The 20744-nt window shown below is 38.7% G+C and overlaps 1 protein-coding gene across 1 annotated transcript in view; it reads right to left on the reverse strand.

Moving 5' to 3' along the window:
• The window catches only part of mgat5 (alpha-1,6-mannosylglycoprotein 6-beta-N-acetylglucosaminyltransferase), a 63155-nt gene that overhangs the window by 16579 nt on the left and 25832 nt on the right, over window positions 1-20744 (reverse strand). The window contains exons 4-11 of the mRNA XM_088290120.1: window positions 18529-18605; window positions 17340-17429; window positions 16917-16988; window positions 14337-14498; window positions 13382-13551; window positions 13144-13278; window positions 7288-7421; window positions 1221-1354 (exon numbers count right to left, since the gene is read on the reverse strand). Coding sequence (XP_088146246.1) covers window positions 1221-1354; window positions 7288-7421; window positions 13144-13278; window positions 13382-13551; window positions 14337-14498; window positions 16917-16988; window positions 17340-17429; window positions 18529-18605 — 974 coding nt within the window. The remainder of the gene's footprint in view (window positions 1-1220; window positions 1355-7287; window positions 7422-13143; window positions 13279-13381; window positions 13552-14336; window positions 14499-16916; window positions 16989-17339; window positions 17430-18528; window positions 18606-20744) is intronic.

Genomic DNA, 20744 nt, shown 5'->3' on the forward strand with positions numbered 1-20744 from the left:
CAAATGTTTTGAAAGTCCACTGGAGTCAGATAACGTGCTCACACAAGGCCAATCAAACTTTGTGAATTTGGTTTTCCCCAACACTCTCCTAATTCCCATCCTGCTCTTTAATCATTTGGGCTTCATTTCATTGTACAATGTAACATTCTGCTTATTTCCATTATTAAGGTGGGAGCTTATCATTAATAACAAATAAGGAGTGATTGCAATTATCCCCAAAAAACTGAGCATGTTCCTCAACGTGATCCGACGGCTCATGGATGTTTTGGACTGCAATTTGGCTGAGTCTCCTTCCCTCTTCTGTCTCCTGCACTGCTCTTTAAGCATTTCTTTGTACAATGTCGCATTTTGTTTAATTCACTTTTTTAAGAGGGGGTGGTTATCATGAATAACTAACATGGAGTGAATGCATAAATCATAGAAACATGAACATGTTCCTGTAAGTGACCCAATGGGTCAGGGACATTTATGACTGGATTCTTTAGAGTTGTTTGCTTATTTCTAATATACAAAGTTGTGGTCATTGTGAACAACAATAATCTATTGTGTAGGTGTGTGAATGTGCCCGTGCCTTACCTAGCGGGCAGAAGACTTTTTTTTTCCTACTCTTAATTATTTGCCATCATTGCAATTATTTACGCAGTGAAAGGCGGCGTTAATCATTGATAAGTGACAAGGATCGATTGCATTACTATGCAGTAACGTTTCCACTTCATGAAAGCACATGTCCAAGCATGCCATGGACTTATTGACAGGATGATTTTGAGTCGTTTTAGTTTCAAAGTGAACGTTATCATGAATGACCGTAGATGACGTAATTATATGACGCATACATGTACATGCCTGAGCGTGCAGAGGACTTACAAATCGCAGTACTTAATTTGATCATGCAAGTTATCATGAATACCTATTTAAGAATATCTTTCAAGCATTACAGTAACTGCATGACGTCTATGCCATTGTATGCGAAAGAACAATTGTGCTGTGTGCCCTGCCATGGCACACCTATTCAAAGGTTGTCAGCTGAGGGGAAGTACTGCATACTGCAGAATATGCTTTAGAGGATTGACAAAAGCAAAGCATACTGAACGTCATGCAAAAAGAAATAGTTGAACTACCACAATTTTACCCAATATTGTCCCGATGAGTTTAGAGCACTTACAGATCTGGATATTGGCTTGTCAGGGTGTCAGTGATGTGTGAAGGATAAGTTGTCGTACCTTCCAGAAGTTGTCAACCTTGCCGTAGACTAGAGACTGATTTTGTCTCTTGATGTCATCGATGTGTCTGATGTCGCTGGCATTGAGGTGCTGCTCTACTACAAAGCCCAGGAAGCTGTTGTCTGGAGTGTGAGCTGTGACAGGTAAAGGGAGAAAGCAGTGTTTTATTTTCACACACAAACGAAAGAAGGAATTTATCCATTGGTAATTATTGTGTTGGTTGCCTCAAAGCAGAAGCTCTCTGGCACTTTGGAATGTCCCAAGGATAAAAAGATGCCGCAGATATATTTTTACACACAAGTCTAAAGAACAAGTCATTTACTCATTTATGACAGAGGAAGTTTAAGGACTCTACGCAGAAACATTCTTCCAGCACTCTGGGATTTTGTTCTCCTTGTTTCCCCTTGTACACTGATGCTTTGTTATAAGGGAACCCGTGATATGAGAAAGCTACGTCTGAAGCCTTATGGCTAGCAGGTCCTTACTTTACTGTTATGTTCTTTGTAAACTTTCAAACACATGCATGTGAGGTTCATTGAAAATTGTATATAGTCCTTAGGTATGAATGTGACTATAAATGCTTGTATGTCTATGTTTGTCCATATGTGCCCAGGCTGCGTCCAGTCCAGGGTGTACCTTGATTCAAAATGAGCTGGGATAGGCTCCAGCACACCAGTGACTCTAATGAGGATATGTGGTACAAATGGCTGATTCAGTTGGACTAGCCCAAGAAAAAAATAAATACAATAATTTGTTTTTGAGAGCACAACAGCCAGGGATTTGTGGTTTGTACAAAACCTAATCCGGCAGTCAGACTGAACGGGATCTGAGTGTTTCTGCCGGCGCACTTCCTGACCAACGAGGTTTGTGTGGTCAGGTGCAATTGCACGCTGGGTGGCGCGTTTGAAGCAAAAAATGCATTTTGCTCCTTTGCCCATAGAGAAAATATTAATAAAGATGGGACCTATATAGCACAAGGCAGTTACATATGTCCGGCATCATGGTAAAACACTACACTAAATCTACAAACAAGCAATAAAGAAAATTATGTCGTATTTATTGCCAGGATGGCCGAGTGGTCTAAGGCGCCGCGTTCAGGACCCAGTCTCCCCAGGAGGCCTGGGTTCGAATCTCGAATTTCCCCATTGTGGGACTAATAAAGGGAATATTAATTATTAGAATATTATTGCAACAGATATCCATTACATAAATACACCTGGTGCTTTGAGCTTTATAATAATATTTGTTTTTCACTAGTAAAATGCTGTTTTCGGATATCTCTCAAAAAGGTCAACTGTCAGGCTGCCTGTCTTAACACAGCAGTCTGACACACTTCCTGTCTGCACATGTTGGCGTGGATATACGGCAGGCCATACGGCACATTGCTCTCCCTCTGGGCAGGGTGCCATAAAAATGTTACAAACACGAACAAAGGCAGTCTTCACACTGCAAGTGATAATGCCAGGGTGGCGTGCATTCTATTTGCAGATCAGTTTGCTGCTTTCAAAATCCCTTCCCTATTTGGACTTCAAACCAATATTGCACACAGTGGAGCCATTTATCTGCTCTAACATGTGATTTTAGAAACTTTGATTTCTCAAGTCCGTTTATGAGTCGCTGAACTTTATGAAGCCAAAATACCTTAAATCGACCTATTATCGGCAACCTATTTTATGTGAACAGTTCTCGACCTGGTTGCAGGGTTAAGTCAAACCCAGCCGAGTGAGGTTAGGCTGTCATGTTAATTTGGCATACCAGAGGCAACGCTGTGCTGGCTTTGCCGAAAGGCCTTCTTTCTGATGCTTTAAAGCCCTGGTTTCTTGAGTTTTTCCTCCAAGGGCCACATACAGAAAAATAGAATGACACAAGGTGCAATGGGCAACTTTGAAATTTTACGACATAATAATATCTAATACCAATCCATCAAGTAATTAGAATGGGCCGCTGTTGTTGGCGGCGGATAGGGACAGGGCCCCAAAAATTCTAGAAAAAAACAGGGACAAACGGCCATTAACAGAATACATGCACGTCATGGCTAATGGTCAGGATGGTACCACCTCTGCCTCATAACATAACACGCTGCCAACGCTAAGGCTGGCAAAAAAAAAGCATTCAAAATAATACAGTGGCCTGCGTGGTAGCATCAGCCATCTTAACTTGTCTTTTAGACAATTTTGATTGCCTTGTTACAGTGTTTTTATTGTTATTACATGGTTAGTAATGACATCAACACAACGCCATGCCGAAATCCTATTCAATTGGTAATTTAGGACGCTAAGAAACAATTAATTATGTCGTCATTCTATGATATATTGCAAGTCTCCAGCGTCCACAGTCAGTCAGTAACCGCTTGATGCTACCAACGATTGCCCGACTGGCAACCCGCAATTCGTCCAACAGTTGTTGCTTCGCATTCTTTCTTTTTTTTCCTCAAAAAATGTGGACATAGGCTAGTTTGTGATTCTCCCTACATGTTTAAATGAAGAGGATGGGCTTTAAATGGCACTTTGAGGTTATTTTCAATCACAGTCCATGTATAAAATATGAAGGTGTCCGGTTTTATAGAGTTTTATAATATAAATGAAGGCAACGTTTTATTTATCTTTTTTTTCTGATCTGAAAAACTATCTGACCCATGACTCGAATCAGTGATACGATGAGAGCCATCTTATTGTTACCATTATTAGTAGCAGTGGTAGTAGCGTGGCATCCATGAGCAATGTGGATGTCACAACATAACACTTTCTCAACACACACGTTTTTATGTCTGTGTCGTGTATAAGTCAAAGGTTGCAAAAACATGGATGGCGGCTGCAAAAGGCCCCTGCTCCAATTTAGACTTTTTTTGCTCAATGCTATCATACAATTTTCTTCATGTTTCTTAAAGTTGAAGTAAATGCTAAGCTTGCGTAAGAGAAGCTTTACAGAGTTGTGGGCTGATGAGAAAGTTAGATAGCATTCAGTTTATTTGCCAAAATGGACCCACGTGACAAGAAAAAACACTTTGCATATGAGAGAGACCATCACTGAATGTGCAACATCACAGAATACAGTTGCACTGGAAATTAGTTAACAGTCAAATATACAATATATAGATACGGACTTGGAATATGAGCTGTGTTATTATTAGCAATTGACGCTTTGATTTTGTTGGTTCAATGGAAAATACAGCCAGTTGTCACTTGCAAATTTGCTTTATGTAAATGAAAGTCTACGAGTGGCACAATCGAAGTGTCGGAGGCTGTATTCGCCTGACAGATCTCACAGTCATTTCCGCATGTGACAACGGTTCAAAGATAACAAACTGCTGTTTAGTTCAACCTCACCAGAATTATTCATTGTTGTTCGAGATTTTGCAATACAGCCCACCTACACACACACAACTTGAAAGAACGCAGAAAAGCCATGTCAACCATTTTTTAAGATGATGAAAGCAAAGAGTAAACTAATCTGATTTGATGTGACAATGTTGGACAGTAAGGGCAAAATATTTAGTATTCTAAATGCATTCCCACATAACAGCTGACTCTGCTAGGAAACTTTTTACATTACATTAAAATGTGCAATGTATTCAATATAGAAAACACTCCCGGGGAAATAAATACACACACACACACACACACACCCACACCCCCACACACCTACATACACACCCCTACTCTGTACATAAAGACATGTACGTACACATAAATACATACATAATAGGACTGGACCATATGGCCAAAATGTGTCAATATTTTTTGCCAGATATCTTGATAACGATACGATAACAATATTACGATAGGGTCAGTGAATCTTTTCAAAGAAAAAAAAAAAAAAATATATATATATATATATATATATATATATATATCAATCCAAAGGTTGTGGAAGGCATTAGAATTAACTGACAAACATCAACATTAACAAAGTCAACAATAAATACAAAGTAATTTAATTCACATTGTGCTGCAACTGTGCTTTAATGATAAATAACATTTTTATGCAACAACAGAAGTGTTTGTTGTGTTTGCGTGCGAGTAATTGCATCAACGTGTGTTGTTAGGTACCAATTTATAAATGCACGACCATCGTAAAAATGTGGATGGTCCGACCGGTTTACATTATGAAATGTTCCTTATCCTTCAGTAGGGTTGGGCAATGTATTGTTATCATTCCGATATCTCGGTATGAACATTCAAGATAGCAATGTTGAGAATTAAGACGGTATCAGTGATGTGGACTTTCCTTGTTCGCACTGCATGTACAGCTCAGGCCGACATACCACATACCTTCTTTAAAGTTTGCCGCAGATGGACAAACAAAGCCAGTCAATGATGATTCTAATTTCATTTTTACCAGTAGATAATATAGCAAAGCTTGTGGTAAAAATCTAAGAGCATGTATTTAAATGGGAGTGAGACTCGCCTTTCAAAATATATCTTTCCTCACGATTATTGCCTATGTCCTAATTCTGTAGCAAGTGAGTGATGCTATTTTATTGTGGATTAAAAACAAAAAGTGATAGAATGCAACAAATTGCATGGGGAGCCTCAAAATACTTTATAGGCTGGCACAGTTCACGTTGCAGCCCACACATTACATTGGGAGTGAGTAGCTAACTTATTTTTTGCCATGGACCGGTCCAAGCCAGGTTCAGAAGCATTGTGCCCTCTGGGGTGGTCCTTAGGACTAAAGGTATATAATGCGTCAAGCCACACATGCATGGAAAATTGGTGGAAAACAACACACACAATGCTGCAGTTAACACACTTCGTCTGTTGTAGCATACAATTATTGATTGTCAACTTTGTTAATGTTAATGACTGGCAATTATTATAATTGAAAAACTGCACTTTTGCAGGTACATACATTTGGATTGATATTTTTCCTTTTCTTAAAAAAATGTTTTCATTGAACATTGTAATATCGTTATCATATTGATAGAGCTATCTGGCAGGAATATCAAGGTAATGTGTCCATATTGCCCAGCCCTACTGCATAGTTGCACCAAAAGTACATATAAGTGTCTTCCCTGTGTTGAGTGCATAGCGGTAGTTCAACTAAATTACTAAATATGATGTAAAGCTCCCTTTCAGAGCAGCCCAGGAGTGATAAACAAGTACTGTGGATGATGGCGGCAGCAAACTCACATTTATTAAAAACCAAAACACAGTTTCTGTATACGCGCGTTAGACATCTCTAACAGCATACAAGAGAATGGGTCCTTGCTCAATTCTCATGTTTAAAAAGATGACGTATTATGAGTCCAACACTCAACTATTCTGCACCTTTCTCATTACTCCACTATAGTGCCCAAACACATTGGCATTCACATGAGGAGCGATGCCCACATAGAACCATTTGATCATTTTCAAACACTTATCTTGTTCCCAGATGGCCATGAATTGGTCATCAATCGCAAGTGACATACAGTATAGAAAGACAAACAGACACACTCGCATTCACAACTGTGAGCAACTTGGAGTCTTCAATTAACCTAACATGCATGGTTTGGGAATGTGGGGAAAGCCGCAGAAACTCGGGAAAAGTCACCCGGCGCAGGGAGAACAAAAAGGAAGGCCTAAGTCACAGCTCTGGCTCAGAAACTGTTGACTGGGAGCCAGACAAACTTAATTTATGCAAAACCGTTTTCCAAAAGACAATGACATGGCCCATAATATTCATAATTAGTGTCAATGGATATTGGAAAAAGCTTCTATTTTTTTTAATCTGCAAGATGATGTACTGGGAAGTACAGTGGTGGATATACAAAGTACAAACGTGCGTTGCAAAAATCAAACATTGGGACTGAATACCAATTTAATCTGAGGAGCCGACACCAATATCTTGACCTAATTTGAAATGACTGAGAAGTGAACTAGATCAGTAATTAAACATCAACTATGTAGGAATGAAGACTATTGTCATTATTAATCCTGCCTCTGAAGCATCAGTCCCGCTTCTTATCAAAACGAAACATGAATTGATTTTTTGCATGCAGACCAGCCTTCATTAAACTATTTAGCTGGAAATCGGAGGCGCTTATGTTGAACACTTTGTCATGTGTGGCTTTCTTTGGACTTACGAAACATGGTGTTAAACTGCTGAGGATTGAGATTCCACTTCCCCCAGGGTGTCTTGTGACCTTTGGACTGGGCATAATGGGCGTGATTGAACTCTGGTTCTGTTCCAAAGGAATCCAGCACCCTCAACATGCACCTGTGGTGTGACAAAAATGTTTTATTGTGCAACCAAGGCTTACATCTTTAACCAAAAAAACATTCATTCAATTTTCAACTATCATTTTTTTGTGACGCTTGTAACAGATATTTATTGAATAATATCTCAGAATTAATGTAAAATCACCAAACGTAAAGTATATTTTAATACAAAGGCACTTCTTTGAACATAAAATACAATCTGTCATCTTGACAGGCATTTTTCTTAGAAACAATTTTCAAAACTTTTCCAGCACATTTAGTTCTGCAAACAAGCACCACACTCCAGCAATGTTGGTTTGCAAGGAACAGTGGTAACTTGAGCTCGGTGTTTTGTTCTGAGATGATGTGCTAAAGATGTAAAGCTAATATGTTGCAGTATTTGAATTTGGCTTTGCAAAGTATGCAACAAATTATTTTTTAAGTAAATAAAACGGAGTTACCCGAGTTAAAATATTTACCTGCATTAAAAATTATAAAATTAATCTCCAATGGATAATTTAGAGTGTTTAATTAACCTTTTAGATTTTTATGTGTTTATTTACGGCAGTGAACAGGGCTTGAGGTGCATGTCTGGTGGAAGCGAGAGAAAGCGATGCGCTCGTTTTAAATATAGAATCAGAATCAGAATGCCCTTTATTGTCAAAGTGTACAACGAGATTGGTTCACGTTTGACACACAAACACAGAACTGTTTCGCTCGACACCTTCTGCTCCGTAGTTCACAGCAAGCACTGTGAGGGAGACATGCATTTCTATAAGGTGGGGTGGCGCTGATCACGTGCCCATTTTGGTGACAAATAGTAACATTACAACAAATATTAGGCTGCAAAGCTAAAGAAAAGTGCCTACTGAAGAGCATTTATGTGACCTGCTTTCATGTCATAGGCTTAAAAGAATAATTGGTGAGTCCAGTTAGTGGTGCCTCCTGTAAAAGTACAAAATAGTAAGGTTAAGGTTAAGAGATATTGAGTCTAAGAGTGCCTAGTCTCTTGGTATGGGAAAAAATGAGTTGTACTCCAGGTGGAAACAAGAGACTTGTGCGAATGTAAATCATGCAAATTACAAAGATCTGTAAATATTAACTAAGATAAACAGTAAAATTCAAAAGTCTGGCGCTTTTGCACAGCCCTGTTCCCTTTCTCATAGCATAGATAACATGACTTTAAAATTGCCTGCTCATTATTCTATTTCTGTACGGAAAATGCCTTTGGTAGAATCGGGTGGCGGCACTTAACGATTAAAGGCCAGATCCTTTGGACACAAAAGAAAATATAAAGTCCTTCTGTATTCAGGAACTGTTCACAGTTCGGTGAAGGCCAAATAAATCCATCCATCCATTATCCAAGCCGCTTTTCCTCACAAGGGTCGTGGGCGTGCTGGAGCCTATCCCAGCCATCCGGCAGTAGGCCGGATACACCCTCAATTGGTTGTCAGCCAATTGCAGGGCACACAAAGACAGACAACCATTCACACTCACAATCATAGGGACAATTCAGTGTGTTCAATTAACCAACCGAACATGTCTTTGAAACTTTTATAAGTAGCAATTATTGTATGGTCCTTTTGGTACAAGTATGTTCCCACCAGAAACCTTTTCCAGATCATGATTTTCTTTTTTTTTTTTTTTTTTTTTTTAAGCCTTATTGAATTAGGTTAGGGCTGTATTTAGTAATGCAATAAGAATACTTTATCTCACTCTCTCACTTAGTCGCTCACACATTCTCATTCTCACTCACACAAATTATACAACATTGGTGTTTTAACCTCTTCTTTGTCAGAATGCAGCTATGCCCTGTATTGATTAGATATTTTATATATTTTCTAGATAATTAAAACAATATAAAAGGGAAAATCATTTCACATGAGTATGTGCTCAGGGAAATGGCTGATTTAATTAACTGTTAGATTGAAGATATATTTTATCCCATATTTTACTCTATTAGTATTGCAAAAGAATTGTTCCACAGCGTGACCTATGTTTGACCATATGGATGAGAAGACTTCACAGAGAAGCGGATGCCTGAGGACTGGATCAACGTCTGCAACATCAAAGGAGGTGTGCCGAGACACACCTCTGAAACAAAAGGACTGAGACTTTAGTACCAGAGCACTAAAAGGGCATATCTGCCTTTTCAATCAGTGGATGACTGCCATTGATGTCTGTCTTTCCTCTTGTGTCTGAGATGTTTACATATTCCTGCTGGTGCTCCCCCCTTCATCCCTTAGTGCAAATACATTGTATTGTTAGGGACTTCCCTAATAAAATAGAGGGCTCGGCGGAGTGTGCTCCAGAACGAAGTTGGAGATGTAACTGAGCACACCTCCGTTCGTTCTTCTCGCGAGTAAAAGATCAACTCTTGTCTTCCTTCCATTCATTTAGCCTATGTTCAGTGAATACTTAGGTGATTGAACCTGACATTAACCATCACTGATTTTCACAAAGATGGTTTGCAGCTGCAACTGCACTGAGACATATTCATGATGCAATGGGAAACGTCCAAAATTCAAACAACAACAACAAAAATACATCTCCATTTGTCCCAGCAGATTTCCTCAGCAGGTGGTAAAGCGATACTGGCACTTTTTAAGAACCAAGATTAAGAATTTGACAACGGCGATGTTTAATGTGACAAAATACAATAAACTGTGCGCACCAGGTCTGTGACGCACTTTTAATCTCGCTGGTGAAATTAGTTTCCTGTTAACTTCCTGCTCTATTCATGAAAGTGGGAAAACAAACAGTCAAAAACACTTGAGTGCTATAACTACCAGGAAAAAAATGGCATTATTGAATTTCAACTACATTTTGTTGTTACAGTTATATGCAATAACTGAGTGCTTAGACAGAAATAGTCAGGGAAATCATAAAGTGAACAACATCTGGACCTTAGATAACGCCTGACTCTGACAATGGAGGCGGATATAAGTTATGTTCTCAAAGTGAAACAAAACCTGGCAAGAAACAGGAGGAACCAAAGGGCCATTCGTGCCCCGGGATTTCATGCTTTTTTTTTGTCAGCTTAAAACAAAATCAAACTGACCTCACCAACAATTCTCAATGAACCAAGTGGATAAAAAATAGAATTGTCATACAAACCTACAGCTTTTTGGCTTTCTTTGTGACGTATGTGCAGAAAATAGATACATTGTCTCCAGTACACCCCGTTGTAGATTGCTAATAAACCTGAGGTTCTGTTGTTTAGTTTTAAAAGAACAGACCGGTCAAAATTCAATTTCCAGCATCTGATTTATCTGATTTCCTGGGAAAAAAAGGTTTGAGCCAATTAGGTATGAAAACAATGGACGCAACCATATTGGACATTTTTGCAGCGCTTCACGTAGACCCTATGACGTCACGCATGCTGTACGTTAGACTGTTCATTTCGGACTTGTTTTGCGGTCTATTGCGCAATAAAAATGCCGGATGGCATCGTCAAGTATTCCCATGATTTAGATATCACTACAAGTGTCAGATTTTATGTTCTTCCTAGGAGAAAGGTGGGAAAAAACAACAAGACGCATTAACAGTGCAAAGGCTGACAACGCAGTCAGCCTGCAAGCCTCCACAATGCACTTCTATCACAAATCTACATCCATAAAACATAACTGATTATCACCAAAATTTATGTGCTCAAGTATAAATATTAGAGCAAAACTCACAATATTTTAGATGACAGTCACGTGGTAAGGTTGCCTGTCTTATATTTGCCTTGTTGAGTGGCAGCATTTTGTTGTATGAAAATATGATAATCATAGTTTGAAAATGTTAGAATGAAACTTGCAATATTTTGGAAGATAGACACGTCGCAAACGTTATTATGCATATGTATATTTATCAGGCAATGCTTTCGACGTGACTATCATCCAAAATATTGCGAGTTTCGTGGTAACATTTTCTGACTAAGATTTTGAGGAAAGAAGAGAGCCCCTGTAAAAAGTTAACGATTGTATAGTCACACTCGGAGCGGCACATCAAGTTGCTAAATTACACTTATCAATAAGTGTACAGATGGTTAATGGGCTTTCACTGGTATTTAGCTTTTCAACCTTAGGTAGTCAAAGTGCTTTAACACGTTTTCCTCATTTACCTACTGATGACGAACAACTGCGGGTATCGCATCTTGCTTAAGGACACTTTGACATGGTCACAATGGCCAGGGAGCAAACGGACAACGACGGGCAACTCTGCTACTGAGCCATGCCGCCCCGAGATCCATGCCAAGTTGCGAATGCTTCCAGACAATTCTTTGCAAACAGGCAACGAGGACTTTAAAAAAATTACTCGAATTGTTGTCGTTAATATCTGTCAACTGTGGGAATGTGAAGCCCTTTGAGACTTTCTTGTGATTAAGGGATATATAAATAAACAGTCAAAAACCTCCTAACAACAGGGATCACCAACCTTTTTGAAAAAAAAATTTGATACATTCTTGTGAAATAATAAATTTGCTGAAATGACTGGATATTAATGTTATGATAATTCAGAAACAAAGCAATAGGAAACACTTTATTTCTATAAATCCCTGCCAATGTTGACATTTTCAAATCATCACTTCTACAACAATCTCACGAAATCACAAAGTCCCATCACTAGTGAGCCATATTTACAACAGGCCCGTGGGCTACCTAGTTTGTGTCTGTTTAAATAAAGCCAGGACAAAAAGAGCATATGTTACGATAAGAACATTCTAAAAAAGAAGCATGCTGCAGGAGCCACTTGGTACAGCTATTCAACTAACAATATGAATTTGTACTCATTTCGGTGCCACTCAATTTCCAATGTGGAACTAGGTATGACTTAGACTGATAAATAGTGAAACCAAAGCGGTCAAAATTGTGTGCGCGTGTGTTTTATTTTGCCAACAAGACAAATTCTGTGACTTACACATTATGTAAGAAAATAGTCACACCTTGACATGCAGTGTGAGCGGGCGTGTTGGTTGTCAAAACAATAGCGAGCCAAAGTTCAGGGAACTGGCGTTTATAGCTGAGATGGGCAGCATTCTTGTCTGAAAATGTGCAGCGACACGAGCAGGTATGCGGTGAGTGAAAAGAAAACAGTCAGTTTGAAGAATTGCCATTCATACAAGTAGTGGAGCGGGCCAATATACTTGTTAACGTTTGCCTGTTGTTGGGGCCAAATGGAAGTCAGGGGAAATGTTGCATTTTGCCAGGAAAAGCAAGATAATGCTTCTCACCAAAAATAGCTGACTGTGTGCTAAATAAGAATCAGAATGAGAATCATCTTTATTGGCTACGTATGGTAAAAAATAACAAAGGAAAGAGTAGTTTGAGCAACTACAACAAAATGAACATTGAGGACAGAACTCGGTTATGATACACTACATGATGATGATGATTCATCTGATTCTGAATTGAGATGTGTCATATATTTTTCACATATGGATTTTTATGTTACAAACTGGGTTACCCTTCCCGAGCTGTTTACACTTTCAAACAAGTGTAGATAATATTTAATGTGAATTTCAAGTGTAGTTTTTTTTCTTTTTTGGACCCTGAGTGGTGATTTCCCTCTTGGCAATAAAAAAAAAACTGCAAATATCAGTGTCTGTTTTCTTTTTTTCCTTCTGGTTCAGGCACAGTTTAACTACCGGTACTGTTTTAAAAACTGGTTTGACAGGGTTATCGAGGAAGAAACTGTCATAATAATGAACCCTTGCTCAGATAGGTTCTTTCATTGTAAAATAAAAAAGTACTTACTGATAGTGGACCCATGAAGGTCCAAGTGTTTTCTTGAACTGGGTGAGGCCCACAATATCAATGTATATGAGCTCAACAACCTTGTCGCCTTGAGTGGGGCAACTGGACTTATTCCCCATCACTCGCCGCATGATCCTGGAGAGAAATGTTTACGGTCATCTTGCAGTAACCGTGGGGCACGTTCTTTAACAGAAGGACACAAACAATTTTGTCCATGAGTGTATTTTTCTATACTTACTCTTTGAGCTCAGCCAGGGAGGCAGAGATGCGGACATCGTGACCAAGCAGGTAAAGCGTGGTTATGAGATCACTCCACTGGACCAACTCACCCAGCGGGCCGCCACTGAAGGCATTTTCTGCTATTTTGAAGCCTGACTCCTTCGTCAGCAGACCCAAGTGCACCAGCACCTGAAAGAGATATGAGAAAATGTAATAAGTCATCCATGACAAAAAGGTACAATGTCAGGGTTGGGACTGGGTCATGAAACATAAATGTCAAGTTGTGAGCATGCGGCAGAGAAATTAGAGCCTAAATGATATCAAACGGATAACACTTCAAAGATGTTTGAAGAACAATTTGTATATGATTGTACATCTAAGTACACTGAACATGTAAATTAGTCTAATAGGTATTTAGTTAAATACAAAAATAGATTTTAATGTACAATATTACATAATTACGTATTAGTTTATGTGTGACAGTAAGCCGTAGTTCTTGCTTCATTGTACCAGTTTAAGGTTGTATTCACACCAGTAAAGTCTTTCAATCAATTGTTTGGTCTGAACTAAGAGCTGACGTATTGTTTGTTTTTTTTTGTTCCTTTGGTGGTGGTCATAGTAACACTCTACTTTTTGCAAGTAATCTTATAAACACATCTACGCGTGTGTGATTGGTGCTCCTATTGGACCGAAAAGCACAAACCCAGGAAGGGAGGAAAACGTGCAATTCTTTGACGCTGCATTAGTGCTCTGTTATAAGAATTGCAAAACATTTGAGTGTCAAGAGCAGAGAATTGAATAAAAATCTCAATTTCCGATATGATAATCACAATTCAAGTTTTCAGTCCCACATAGTCCTTGGAACCAATGTGAATTCTTTTAGCATATAACCAGAGCAATATTTATGTTAATAATTTATTTAATAACTAAAAGCCTCCCACCCCACACCCCTTATCAGATTGCTCAGCAGCTACCTTCTTTCGCCTCCGTTTGGTCAGGTTCTGCTTGGCAGCCAACGATCGAATAGCACGGACCCATGGCTCAGCCATGCGTTTGATCCTCAGCATCATCCAGCGGAACTCTTCCCGTTGTGACATCACACGGTATAGCTCCTCAAAACTGGTCCGGATCTCCGCCTAAACACATATGAAACAATATTGATCCCCACCAAAAAAGGTGAACATGTATCCAAGTATTTTATAGGTGAGGTGCAGAGTTCACTGAAATAGCTTGACTTTACACAATGTAAAGAAAGGTAACAAAATTAAAAAAGCATAAATGCATTTTATAACTGCCCTGGAATACATTGCGACTTTCTCTAATTCCTGAGGAATATAAAACAAAAATAAAATGAGTTGAGAGACTGAATGAAAGACAGGAATAGAATCATAAACATATATTGAGCCATTGTCAGCTGTTAAGGTGGCTAGATCAAGGTTGCAACGGTACGAGTGATACAACGAATCATCTTTGATGCACCATGGTTGGGACCACACATGATCTGTGGATTGGTTCGTGAAAAAAAATTGTGAGCGTCCAGATGAAGGCAACATGACCAGTCCAGATCAGAGGGTGACACACGAGTGGATTTTTACTCCCATCTCGGGATGGTATCAATAAGATGTTATTGATATGACTGCGCTTCACGATACTGCCTTAGCGGAATTTTTATCAGTACTTCTTTTTTCCTTTGAAAAACACCAAAGAAAAATGACACAAGTCACGCGACTTAATAAATGGGCTTGTCTGGCAACTACAATGACATTAACTCATTTACTACCATTGACGGCTAAAGAAGTCAAAGATCCATTTTTTTACTTGGCTGTTAAGGTAACATAAATGTAAAAAAATATATAAATAATAATCCAATAATTTTCAGAAAATAAATGATGTAAACAAATTGCTATTATGCTGCTAAACATTATATCAACAATTATTAAGTGTAAAAAAAAAAAAAAAACAACAAATAAAATTTTGGTGACATTTTCTTTTTGTTAAGCTCGCTTGTGTTTGCCCCTGACATTTTAATGATTGATTGCACTTGTGACGTGTATTCAGCAGCAACATTGCGACATTCCTCTCCAGTTTCCAGGAATAACCACTCAAACCATGAAGAACTAAACTTTTACATGAGTGTAACAGTTACATTGAGTGTAACACAACGCAACACAACGATGCCAGCTGGCGCTGCTTGAGTGTACCTCACTCCTCGAAGCCTTGAAGGACTGACTTTAAGGCCCGTTGAAGTCAACAGACTCCACCAATATATGAAAGAAGAAGCAGTAACAGAAAGTGACAATGAACATGCAGCAAAAGGCGCAGCTCCTGGGCAGCCATGACTTCTCATAATCTTCCAAAGATGGAGCTATTTTGACAGGAGAAGCATCTCCAGAGTGACGAGAGGGAAAATGAAGCCGTTGTGAAAGCTATGTCATTCAAAACAAAGCAAGACAAGAAACCTGTTGAACCATTTGACAAGTAGCACCCAAGTGATGAAGTGGAAATCATGATAATACAAGCAGACTGCATAGCCTGCCCACATAAACAATAGCAGTTTATCCGCTAATAACTAGCAAGCTGCCACTGGACAAAAGCAGCAATCAATCGTGTCAGTTTTGATCATGCATAATTGCAAGTAGTAATGATATTAACGCTGAATTACATTTTAAGGTACATTCATTATTTCTGAGGGGTCCATTTTCCGTAGTTCACCCATATGATTTTGTATTGTTCCACATTTGTTGTACTGTTGAATAAAATGTTTGAAATTAATGAAACAAAAACTGCGCTTAGTCCTCGGCACCTCCTGAAGCATTTGGTCCGCAGACCTGAGGCAGCGGGCAGGTGCTTAGGGGTGGAGGAGCTCAGAGAGGTACGCTGGGGCGAGGCCATTAAAAGATTTGAAGAACAGAAGTATCTTTAAGCGAACTCTAAAGTACACTGGGAGCCAATGAAGAGAGGCCAAGATTGGGGTTAAGAGATCCGTCTTACGAGATCCAGTGAAAAGCAGCATTTTGGATCAGTTGGAGGCGCTTGAGGGAGGACTGGCTGACTCCAAAGTAAAGTGCTTTGCAGTAATCTAGCCTAGATGCAACGAAAGCATGGATTACTGTTTCTAACTGCTGCTGGGAAAGAAAGGGCATCACTTAGACACAATTCCATTGCAAACTTGAAACTTGTTGCAATGATTTTGGACAGATTGGCTTCCTGCGCTTCGTCCTCTAATGAAAATATGGTAGTCCTGTTAAACCTTTTTTTTTTTTATTATTAGTACTTATAATAGATTTCACAAAAGGGATGTGAGTGTGTGTCAGCAATTTCTGTCAGCGTTTAGTCGACTCAATGATTTTCCATTACCTTATTGAGCATTTTGCGCTCTTGCATTCATTTTAACAGGATGGCCACTCCAAGTAAGTGGGGCAAAAGCACTACACTTCCTCCATTTATAGATCAAGTCTTCCCATGAACTACTTTTGCATATGCGTTATTAGTGTGAAACGACGGGTGACCAAATTAACAGCGCTCTCATAAAAGCAACATTTTATGTGCCATACCTGCCCTCTCCTGTCCATGTCTTCATTCAAGCGCTTCGTCCTCCAAGGCAGATGGGGACACCAGTTCTCCACCTAACAAAAAACAATGAAGCAGATTGACTTGCAGGTGATGACCGTAATCCTTCAATCTCCAACACTGACACCAACGCAGGCCATTCGTCGTTATCCATCACAACATCCTGTCCTTGCTCAATCGCCCCAATAACTAGGGTCATGTGACAGTCCTACCGTGAATTATACATGATGCATATTGCGTATTTGAAGTGACTCAGATAATGGATGGAAGGATGTTTGGAGGGTTGAATGAAATGCCAACACACACAGATTTATTTATTTTTTTAAATCATCTTTTGTGGACATGAATTAAGTCCAAAAAAATTGCACCTGTTACATTTCTCTCAATCATGCAGCTTGTGTACTCACCTCACTGAGGTAAATGAAGAAGGAACAAGTAGATCCATCCACACCATAATTGATATAGCAAGAGTCTGAGCGCCACATCTCCTTCATCCACTAGAGTAAGGAATTGAAAGGAAGAAGAAGAACATTTGACTTGCATGATTCTTTTGTTACAAACTAATAGGCAAAATCGCAAAAATGTCTACAATAATGTGTTCTTTGTGCCCCACACTTGTCAAAACACGATGCATTGGCAAATGAGTGGATTAGTGGAATAAGAATAAAATTAAATAATTCATCAATTTATGAGCAGCGCCATTTTGGAGAAAATGTCATAAATCAGAGACCCAAGCTGGTGAAATAACGACTGCCGTAGCCTGAGAGTAAGCGTTCAATAAAGATTGTCAAGAAAAAACAAAAGAAAAATACAAGTAATTTTGGTTTGTTAAAAATGGATCGGTTCCAACTATGCCAGGCTGTCAGCATCAACGCTAACTGTCCTGAATGATGTGTAGCTTGTCATTATTGTATATTTATTAACTCAACTGTGTTTCTAAAGTATTTTTTTATATAATAAATACTTCGTAGATTTAACTTTGCAGCATTAGAAAAAGAAGATACAGAGGTACATACAAGATACATGCAGTATTTACAATTTAACGGTAAAGTCTGAAATTTTGGGTTGAGTTCCCCTTTAAGTAAAAAAAAAAACAAAAGGGACTGAAAAACAGGGCGACAGCTGTGGGAAAGGACTCAAGTCAAAGGGCTTCAAGCCTTACAAAATTTGGTTGGTCAGCTTGCTGTCTACCATCTAGAAGAGTTGGAGTTTGTTTACCTGCCAGTTGATGGGTGAAGTACCAATGACTAAAGCCAAACTGTGGCAGGGTTATTACTTTCTGGACCAAAATTTGCCACCTCTGCTGTTGCTCACCATCCCAGATCAATTGGTGCAGCACATTTTGTCCACTTGAATGACTTGGTTCTAAATGTGGTGTGCATTACAAAGTATGGTGTTCATCTGAGTGTGATTTGAATTTCCCCTTTGAGGGACACCAACGACTATATTAAGTTCAACTTAAAAAAAAATAAAATAACGACCAGTGAAGCATGATTTGGAATATCAAGTAATCATTTCAAAATATATTTCAGTTTTTATAATTCGTCCAGCAATGACTGTCAAAGTGACAGAGTTACATGTGTGAACTTAATTTACCTTCAGCTTGCCCTCACAGTGAGGAAATCCATCCAATGGTGGCAGCTCACACTTCTCCTGTGCTCCATTAAGAAGATCTGATGAGAGTAAGAGATGGCAAGGGAGAGAAAATCAATAAGGTCAAGAGGATTGGGTACAAATCTTTTTATTTATTTATTCAATGAGCATCATATTTCAGCCTTGGAAAAGTAACAAAAATCCAGTCGTGGTACACTCTCAGTTTCTGACGAAGCTAAAATGGCCGATGGACATGCCTTAAAAGCAGTTTTCAATTCAAGATCTTTTTTGATGACCTTTAGAGGTGTTGACACCATCACTGACCTTTACAGAAAAATGAAAGGAGGCTGTGGTCGCCATTGCTCATCAAGGAATGTCAATGAGCTTACTGCTCAAGTCTCAGTAACAGTACAAGAATTTAACTTCAAGACTATCCTTACCAAAATGATAAATTAGCAGTAGTACACCGTAATTACTAAAATGAACAACAAAAAAATATACATGCTGAAAGCAACGCAACGTCTTACATTGAATACCAAAAAGTAGCTTTTTGAGAGTATATATATATATATATATATAAACTGTACATATATAAACTGTACATCTTCACTACGGAATGTATTTTTAGCATCAAACAAGCAATACTATGTCATGTTGTCATTGTCATTTATATATATATATAAAAATATAAAACACGGAAATATCACCACTCAAACTAAAATAACACTAATTGCCACAAGCGATTAACAGCAACACTCAACAATAAAACATTATCTACCTAGGTTGTTAGAATATACTAATTTACAGTGATAAAATATATAGTAACATAATGGGTGACGTGTGTTGTTGTGGTCACAGTTAAGTTTTGCTGAGCTGGGTTATTTCCTCGTTTTATGAATGCATCATGTGACTCGCGGGGCGGGTGTGCGAATGTGAGCAGGGAGTGAGCGAGCAAGAGAGTGAGAATGAATGTGAGAGTGAGCGTTCCAAAAAAAACTGTTATATTTTTTTATCAGCCACATAGCACATTTTGAATGAGTAAATTATATTATTCATACCAGAGTAGCAAAACAAAATGTTTAAGGTTAAATAAAGACAAAATTATAATTAAAGTGTTTATTTTGGTTTTCTTTCGCACAGTGCATTTCGCCAATTTTATTCATGAGTTCAGTCCTTTGTTCATTAAAATAATGGATTGTTGCCCAAGCAATGTGAGAAATGTTTACTAGTATTTCTTTTAGTGTTTCATAGTAATAGTGCAACTCAACATAGTGCATAGTTTTTTGGTTGCATTTAAAATACATTAAACATTTACACACTATCAATCAATCAATCAAATTTTATTTATAGAGCACTTTTCATACATAAAATGCAGCTCAAAGTGTTGTACAATAGGAACATCCAAAATACAACAAAAAACTAAAACCCATTCCACCCACTCAACATAAACACAAGACACATCCACATACACGCCTGAACTCGCATACACACAGAACACTCGCATTCACACAACTTCATAAACCATCTTAGTAGAAAGGCAGAAAGACATGGCAAGGCACAGAGAAGCCATATGAGAAAATGTACCCAGGGTAGGTCATCCGCGCTGAGAGGGATGACGACCCACGGCCACAGGGAGCTCCGGCAACACACAGACCCCTGGCCCAGACTGACCGGGGTAGACCCTACACATAGTGCAGAGGGCCCCGGTCCGCCGGGCCTAAGGAGCCTCCGGGATGAAACCCCCTGTGAGAAGGCCAGCCACACCTCCCAGCGCGGAGGCCCCCCTTGAGGAAACACTGGAGCTAAAATACATAAAAGAAAATGATAATGCTAAAAGAAAAAGAAGCTAAAAATTAAAAGACAATAACATAAAAAGACGAAGCTAAAATATATAAGAAAAATTATTATACTAAAAGACATAGAAGAAGCTAAAAATTAAAAGACAATAATATAAAACGACGGAGCTAAAATATATCAGAAAAATTATGATACTAAAAGACAAAGAAGCTAAAAAAAAATAAATAAAATTAAAGACAATGATAATAGATAAAATGACAGTCCTAAATTAAAAGACTAAGATAAATTATTTAAAAGCCAAACTAAAAAGGTGAGTCTTGAGCCTCCTTTTAAAAATATCAACAGTCTCTGCGGACCTGATGTCCTCCGGCAGGCTATTCCATAGACGAGGACCAGAATGGCTGAATGCAGCCTCGCCATGT

This window comes from Idiotropiscis lumnitzeri, chromosome 3 (assembly GCF_059441095.1).
Source record: "Idiotropiscis lumnitzeri isolate Australia: NSW breed Sydney's pygmy pipehorse chromosome 3, RoL_Ilum_1.0, whole genome shotgun sequence".
Lineage (NCBI taxonomy): Eukaryota > Metazoa > Chordata > Actinopteri > Syngnathiformes > Syngnathidae > Idiotropiscis > Idiotropiscis lumnitzeri.